Source organism: Orycteropus afer, unplaced genomic scaffold (assembly GCF_000298275.1).
Source record: "Orycteropus afer afer isolate SDZICR_OR568_19922 unplaced genomic scaffold, OryAfe1.0 scaffold00165, whole genome shotgun sequence".
NCBI classification, from domain to species: domain Eukaryota; kingdom Metazoa; phylum Chordata; class Mammalia; order Tubulidentata; family Orycteropodidae; genus Orycteropus; species Orycteropus afer.
In genome coordinates, this window is record NW_006921752.1 from 4,371,297 (window position 1) to 4,380,171 (window position 8,875).

At 37.3% G+C, this 8,875-nt stretch overlaps 1 protein-coding gene across 1 annotated transcript in view; it reads right to left on the reverse strand.

The window, feature by feature from the left end:
• Window positions 1-8,875, reverse strand: part of PHF21A (PHD finger protein 21A) — a 202,615-nt gene that overhangs the window by 188,091 nt on the left and 5,649 nt on the right. The window contains exon 3 of the mRNA XM_042781750.1: window positions 5,921-5,986. Within this exon, the coding sequence (XP_042637684.1) occupies window positions 5,921-5,986 (66 nt within the window). The remainder of the gene's footprint in view (window positions 1-5,920; window positions 5,987-8,875) is intronic.

Below are 8,875 nucleotides of genomic sequence, written 5' to 3' on the forward strand. Positions count from 1 at the left end.
TGTATGAAAAGTGAATTTACTCTGTAAATCTTCACCCAGATCAAAATAAAATTAAAAAAAAAAAAAAGGTTGAGGGTGGCAGTATGTCTGACTTTTGCCTCATAGGAATCAGCCTTAGGCTGATGTTGCTGATAGTGATTCTCTCTCTCCTCCTTGTGAAGTCAGAGGAGGTCAGAGGTACACATCACCACCATGCCCTTTTTCCAATTAGGAAGAATGGAATTTCCAAAACACTTAACTGTGCTCTTGTAGAACTTTTACATAAATTAAGAGGCAGCTGCTTGAGTAGAACGAAATGATACTGCATAGTTTAAAATTGGAAAACATGTGGCAGGGTTATATCCTTTCGTCATACTTATTCGATCTGTATGCTGAACATATAATCTGAGAAGCTGGACAATATGAAGAAGAACATGGTATCAGGATTGGAGGAAAACTTATTAAGCACAATCTTGCTTGCTGAAAGTGAAATACTTACCAATGAAGATCAAAGACTATGCCCTTCAGTATGGATTAAACCTGAACGTGAAAATAACGTAATCCTCACAACCAGACCCATAAACAACATCAAAAAAAAAAAAAGGAGGAAAAAATTGAAGTTGTCATTGATTTCATTCTACTTGAGTCAACATTCAATGTCCATAAAAGAAGAGGTAAAAAAAAAAAATCAAATGCCTTATTTACTGATTTACTGAATTGGGCAAATCTGCTGCAATAGACTTCTTTAATGTTTTAAGAAGCAAAGATGCCACTCTGATGACTAAGATGCTCCTGACCCAAGCCATGGTCTTTTCAATCCCCTCATCTACATGCAAATGCTGGACAATAAAAAAGAAAGAAGAAAATGCACTTGAATTGTGGTGTTGGAGAAGAATACTGATTACTGTGGAGTGGCAGACAACTAACAAATGAGACCTGAAGAAATACAATCAGAATGCTCCTTCGAAGGGAGGACGGTGAGATTTCAGCTCGCTTACTCTGGACATGTAATCGACAGAGACCAATGCACGTCAGGTAAAGCCGAGGGTCAGTGAAAACAAGGAAAACCCTCACTGAGATGCGTTATCCACAACAGCCTCAATGACGGACTCACACACACAGATGATCATGAAGACGGACCAGGACCTGGCAATCTTTCGTTCTGCTGCACACAAGGCTGACATGAGTCAGAGCTGATTTGATGGCAACTAACAAGGTTTCTGCCTGCTTTTCTCATATACATAAAATAAAACTATTGGACCTAAATAAAAGTAATATGAAAACTAAACTGTTTGTATCTTTTAAGTTAACAGAAGAATCCAAGTCCCCCAGAGTTGGTCTTCTGAGTTCTGAGTCAGGACACAGCACTTAACAACCATGACAAAAAGCTGGCAGTTTGAGTCCACCCAGAACCCCTGAGAAGAAAGGCCTGGCAATCTGACCCCCAAAAAATGACCCACTGAAAACCCTATGAAGCACAGGGCTCCTCTGACACATGGGGCTGCTGTGAGTCAGAATGACTTGATGGCAACTGCTTTTTAAAACTTAATTTCTAGCTCGTTTTTTCACATGTTAGTGTAGAACTGGAGATTGGTCAGGACTAAGTCAGTAAGACTGATTAAAACACCTGATAAAAAGAACTTACAGACAGAACATCCTAAGTTTTAAAATACATAAATATGTACAGAGTGCAAAAGTGATTATCAGCCGAAGCGTCATCCCTCCTAGGTGTTTTAAAGTGCAGTATGTTTTCTCCTGAGGGAAGTGGCAGTTCAGTGGTAGAACCCTCAGTTTCCATGTGGAAGACTAGGGTTCAGCTCCCAGCCAATTCACCTCACACAGCCACCACACATCCGACAGTGAGGACTTACATGTTGCTACAACTCCGAAACGGTTTCAGCAGAGCTCTCCGACTGGGACAGACCAGGTAGAGGGCCTGGTGATCAACTTCTAAGCCCAGCTAATGAAAATCCTGTTGATCACAATAGCCAGATCCCATTGTGTATGGAGTCACCACAAGTCAGGGGCAACTGAACGGTAGCTGACAACAACAACATGTTTTGTTCTGACCTTTGTCTCATAACTACTGTAACACAGGTTTATGAGATGGAATTTAACTCTACCAACAGCCAAATCCACTTTTCTTTATAAAATTTAAGCTTAAATAGAGCCTGTTTGTTTTTGCAATCCTCAATACTAGAATTCTCTAATTATACACACACACATTTACTTCTAAACAGGGCTATCATTTATTAACGTAGTAAGAAAGTCTGAACTACTATGACTTAAATCTGAATCACTACAGAGACAAGCAACAAACTTCGGGATATTAAGGCTGCTCATATAATGAATAAGCATGGAAGCAACCCTAAAGCAACTAAGTGTATTAGTTCTGAAATCAGAATCTCTACAAAAATGGAGGGATGAATGCCAAAAAGGAATGAACACTGTTTAATAAATTAAGAGTTGCTCCCACATTTCAACATTACTAATAATTAAAACAGCTGGATTCTCTCATTAGAGTGGTTCATATACCATGAGAAGAATGTCATTAGACTTTAAATATCAACTATCCCTGGAACAGATAAGAGTTTAGCATTATAAAAAATTAAATACTGTGTCTTGTTTACTTCTGATTAAAAAGCATGATAATTGTAGAGAATTTAGAAAAAAATACATATAAATACAAAGAAAAACTAAATTGCCTATAAACTCATCACCTTCCAACATTTTATACTGACACTGCCTGTATACACATTCACATGCCTACATACATGCACATACAACATACACACAAAAGGGATTGTAATGCATATAAACTTGTGTGTATTTTGCACCTATTTTATCACGAATACATTCCTGTGTCATTAAAACAGCCTTTGAAAACATGATTTTTAATGCCTCTATAAAATATAGTTAACCAATCGACCCTGGGGATTTTCTAAATGAACACTGGAACGCTGTATAAGTCAGGAATTAACCCTGGTGGCACAGTGGCTAAGCACTCAGCTGCTAACCAAACGGTTATCGGTTCAAACTCACCAGCCGCTCTATGGGAAAAAGATTTAACAATTTGCTTCCACGAAAATTGACAGCCTTGGAAACCTTTGGGAGCAGTTCTACTCTGTCCTACAGGGTTGCTATGAGTCAGAACAGACTTGTCGGCAATGGGCTGACTTCAAAATCTGCCTGGAGAGTTTCTCTTCAGAAATCTTAAGTTACAATTTAAAAGCCTTAGAATCTTTCTTCTAACCAAGAATCCAATGAAATTCACTAAGTTTCAGCCATGAAGGATGTCTGCCGAAGACCACATTTTCCCAAATGGAGCACAAAATTTCACAACTAATCATGAGGAAGAAAAATTAAATAAGTATCAAGAATTGAGGTGACTATAACAAATATGAATTAATACCTAACACAGGGTCACCAACAAGGAACCCTGGTGGTACAGTGGTTAAATCATTTGGCTGCTAACCAAAAGGTCAGTGGTTCAAAGCCACCAGCCACTCATGGGAGAAAGATGAGGCAGTTTGCTTCCATAAAGATTTAAAGCCTTGGAAACTACATGAGACAGTTGTGTCCCGTCTATAGGGTCACTATGAGTCAGAATCAACTCAGTGGCAGTGGGGTGGGTGGTGGTGCGATAAGAGTTACTAAGCGCTTACCTGCAATGTTTTCTTTTAAAAAATAAGAGAATGTATGAATCTATTACTTGTATAGTTAATTTTTCAAGCAGGTATAGAAAAAAGAACAATTATAGGAAAAATGCATACAGGAAAAGAATGGAAACAAATAAGACAAAACATTAAGTTGTTAACTCTGGAACATGACAATATTCTTTTAACTTTTCTGTATTTTAAAAATTTACCACAACAAAAATATTAAATTTAAAGATTGATCATGTAAGATAATTCAAAATTTTAGTTATTAAAATAGAAGAAATAAGTTTTGCCAGACACTCTTTAGAGAAGGAAAAACAAAAAGCTGAGCGTGCGGCATTAAGAAGTTGTTCTAAATAAAACAATTCTAAACTAAAAGTAAAGTTTCATGTTGGAAACAAGTTAGGTCTGAAGAAGTATCATCTTTTGAACCTAAAATCTATACTTCCTTCTGATACTATCCTATCCAAAAAGGGTAATATTTTATGTTCCACCCCAAACGCTATTTTAAATGGTTAAGCAAGTACTGTGAGAACTGCAAGACTATATTTCATTTTCTGATTCTAGTTTTCCTTACTTCATACATGTCAGGTCTTCCTAATACATTTATTTTTAATTTCATTATCTAAAATCCAAACTTACTTCAAATGACAACTAGAGTTTACTACTTGATGAAATCTTAACATAAATGAGCGTAATTTTCCAGTAAGTGATGTCCATACCAGAACAAAAATTAAAGAATAAAAAACAACAGAAATAAACCAAATCTTTATATTCGTTCTCACAAACAAAAACTTAAAATAAACGTAAACTCACCCCGCAAAATTACCCCATTTCTCCCAATGGAGCCTTAGGTTGTCTTAACTTTGAGACAGCTCCACCAACCCCCAATCCACTAGTCAGTTCTCACCTTCGTTCCCTGCTAGAACACGTGAATTTTTCAGCAAAAGTGACTCATTCATTGGCATCTTGTCAAACTAACCCTGAAACTATAAGGAGGCTCAGCGCTAACAGAATTCTAAAGCTAGAATACTTTCACTAGCACACATCATTTTGACTTCAGAGAACTGAATCACTTTCAGAGCCAGTACTTACTAACAAACTCTGTTTCTATTCTTCCTTACAAATCGTTCTCCACCATCCCACCCCTTCTCAATTTCAGTTTGGCAATTTTCTAATCTAAAATACCTCCTATCTGTGGAAAAGACAAGATGGAGAAACGTAGAGGCAACATAATAGGAGGAGGAAGAAAAAGCAGCTGTATACCCAGTTTAAATAAAGATTCTATTCAGAAACAAAGTGCATCTATTCCACATAGTTACCAAAGTTTACGTCTCGACTTAGTTAAAATGAAAACACAATGTAATACATAACACACACACAAAAAATGAGCAATCACCAGGAATAAATTGTTCTGTTATGATTTCACTAAACGAAGTTTAAAAAACCACCTAAAAACCAATTAGTGAGAAATACTTAGACAAAAAATCTTTAATAAGATGTCACTAGCATAACTATCAACTGCAAACCACCTAATCCTTCCGGTTTATTCATTTATCTACTCAAAGGTAATCTAAAAGAAAGGGATGGGGAAGGAACCGAGAAAAACAAATGCTTCATTCACATTACCAGACAGTTACTTATAGCTCTCTCAACTGCCACACTCCACCTGGTGGCAGGAGATGCCTGAATTAGTCATTATACAGGAAATTTCAAAGAATACTTCTAGATGTCCTTGGAAAAAAGCAATATGCTCTTCTCTTGCCCTATATAGCATAAATCTAACAAGATTCCATGAACATTTTATCCTATAATTGTAGGTCAACATCTAGTAACGATTAACATAAAGGTGTGACAATACTCAGAATGGAAGACAGAACAATCTACTTAAAATCATTCTCTCCATCACACATTAATTGTCATCTCAAGTTTTTAAAACAGGTAACAAGGTACTTAAAGCAGCTACAAGAATGTTATCTATTCCCACTAACTTTCTTTACTCTTCCCCTATGAGTAAACTAGAGTTTCATTAACACAGTTAATAGCAGACTGCCACATTGCTTTTAGATATTTGCCAGTAACATATACCCATGGGATACTCTAGAGACTTGATTTCAACCAAAAATAAAAATAGATAAACAGAGCTCAAACAAAATTAAAACTGAGTCTGGCTGCCCACACTTATTTTCACACATGAGGAAAAATAGCAGTTCTCTTAGAAGCCTGGAGCAGACGTATCTTTAGAACACAATGTTAAAAATATGTGCCCCCCTTTTCCCTACCTGTTTCTCACTCAAAGCTGTGATTTTGGCTTGAAGTTCATGAAGCTGTTTCTTTAAATCAGCATTCTGATTGGAAAGAAAAAATATCTGTGAGAAAGATATTTCATTTGTTAACAGAATAGTAGCAAGAAGACTTTATACATACTGTATTACAAATGATGAAGCAACCTTAAGCATTTAGCCAATCAAATCTACCATGCATTAACCCATTTAGTCATATCACCACCTAATGTATAGGTCCAAACTGTAGGCTCCTACTATTAGAATAATGAGCCCTGTTGGGACATTAGTTAAGTACTGGGCTGCCAACTGAGAGGTTGGCAGTTCAAACCCACTCAGGAGCTCCGTGGAAAAAAGATCCTATCTGCTCTCATAAAGATTTCAGCCTAGAAAACCCTATGGGGCAGTTATACTCCATCCTAAAGGATTGCTATGATTTCAAATCAACTCAACGGCATACACTACCACCACTACCAGAGTAAGAACAGGTTCTCTGTAACTGCTTTAAATCATAAGAAGTTTTGTATATTAGCATTTTGCATTGTAATACCACCTTTCTATCAAAATATTGTTATTCTTTATAGAAAGTATCAGTTGACAGAAAATCTAAAGCTCCACTAATCAGACCAAAGCAGGAAAATGGAGGTCATAAGTATATATACACTGCATGTTTAATGGCAGTAACAACAAAGACAAGAGATTTTTCTGCACTTGGCCTTTCCCTTATTTAGTAGAGTAGAGTACGTTTGTTATTTTAGCCTAGATTTGAAAAGCTGTCAGTGCTGCAACTGCCTTAACACTACATCATTCACATTAGCACACTGACGTCCAGGACAATTTTCTCAGTTCTAAAATTCTAGGAATCAAAAAAAGAGTACTATTTTAGATGAGATACATTGAGCCTTTTATTCAAGCCTTTTATTCAAGTGGGGAAAAACAAAAACCAAATTAAAATTTCCAAATGCTTAGGGCAGCAGGACAGCCTATTAGCAGGCTGAACACCATCTCCAATGAGAGATTACTTTTGTCTGGTCATTCCATATATGATTCTCTCAGTTCTCCCTCTCTGGTCTTCTGCTAGGATTGGGGGCACAGTTCCTCTTCCCTTCTACTGAGTTTCCTATTTACTGGGTCCCAGGGTCTCCATATGGTCCTTTTTGTATGTGTATTTGAAATAATGCCTCTGTAAGGAGATCACCAAGGAGCCCTGGTGGTGCAGTGTTTAAGTGCTCAGCTGTGAACCACAAAGTCAGCAGGTTGAACCCACACAGAGGCTGTGAGGGAAAAATGACCTGGTGATGTGGTCCCATAAAGATAACAACCTAGGAACCCTATGGAGCACTACTACTCTGTCCTGTAGGGTTGCTATGATCAGAATTGACTTGACAACATGCAACAATAACAAATGAGAACCCCTACAAGACAGTCCAACTATAAATGCCCCTTCAAACTCTTAGGGTCAGGCCTGTTGTGTTACATCATCATCAGCACATCAGAAATGTTGAATTTCCTAATATTTTAGTTGTCCACAATGTGGGTTACCATATTAGATACGAAAGGATCTGTTAATCCAAGTCTACTGACTCTTGAGTCCCTGAACTAAATTTGAATAGGGGCGGGGGAGATCAAACAGGAAAAGCTCCTCATGGAAACTGGACTATCAAACAGGAGTAGCATGCAAAATCAATGGATTATGTTAAAACACAACAGTTAGGCCACCAGGCTCTAAACTACAGAGGTGAGCATTATGCCTCACTTCCAAAAGTTAATCAGCCTCAGTACCATGCTTCAATCCAAGAATTTATCTTACTTTACTTCACAATGAGGCACATATGGTATGTTTAAAAAAAAAAAAAAATTTCCATGCAACTAACTAGTTGCCATCAAGTCGATTCTGACTCATGGCAATCCCATGTGTTGCAGTGCTCCACTATGTTCCATAGGGTTTTCATATGTTCCATAGGCTGTGACCTTGCAGATGCAGACTGCTCGGCCTTTTTTCCATCTCTGGGTGGGTGTGAACCACCAACATTTCAGTTAGTGGTCGAGTGCTTAACCATTTGTGCCACCAGGGGCAGACACACACACACACACACACACACACATGTTTTTATTTGCTTATTTATTTCTGGGCGCCCATCTATGAGTCTAAGGACTCTGTGAAGAGTTTATGAACAAATGAAAGGGAAAACTGAGCAAGTCTGTAAGTACTTTCCATGCGTATAAGTCATTATCTAATAGCTACAGAAGAGATGCTGCCTGAACAACAAGCATAATCATCCAAAGACAAGACAATTTTTAGGGAGATTTCGACTCAGAGACAGAGAATAAAATACCTAAGTCAAAAGTCCTAGGAGATTTTAAAGAAAAGTTAGCACTTGTTGGATTGTTGTATAAGATACTTTTACACTGTTTTTAGGGGTCTTTTAAAATTTTCTAAAATGCTTTTTAAATAATCTTCTAAAATTCTTACTCTGAACATAGTGGGATTCCACAGTTAAATGTTCTGTACTCTTAGCTGTACTACAAATTCCGAGAAACTGTGAATGATTCTGGGACACTTTCAATATTTCTGAGCCTACAGAAAGCTTGATAAACTCTGATTTGGAATAAGTGGGCTCTCAGAAGTGAAATTTAAGCTATATGAAGAGTATTAACTCTCAATTTTTTAAAAACAATTAACATAAAAGCAAAACAACACTAACAAATACGAAACGACAGCTCTATTGTAATAGAACGGATTATTCTAAATCCTTAAAACATGAACACCAAAGTGCTAAAAATAATTGTTGTTAAGAATGAGATAGTTCTTTAAACTTAAGTGTAGTCTATGTTGTTGTTGTTGTTGTTATTTGCCATGGAGTCAGCCCTGACTCCTAGCGACCCCTCCTTGGGTTTCCGAGGCAGTTATCACTACGGAAGTAGGATTGCCCAACCTTCCTTCCGGGGAGTGGC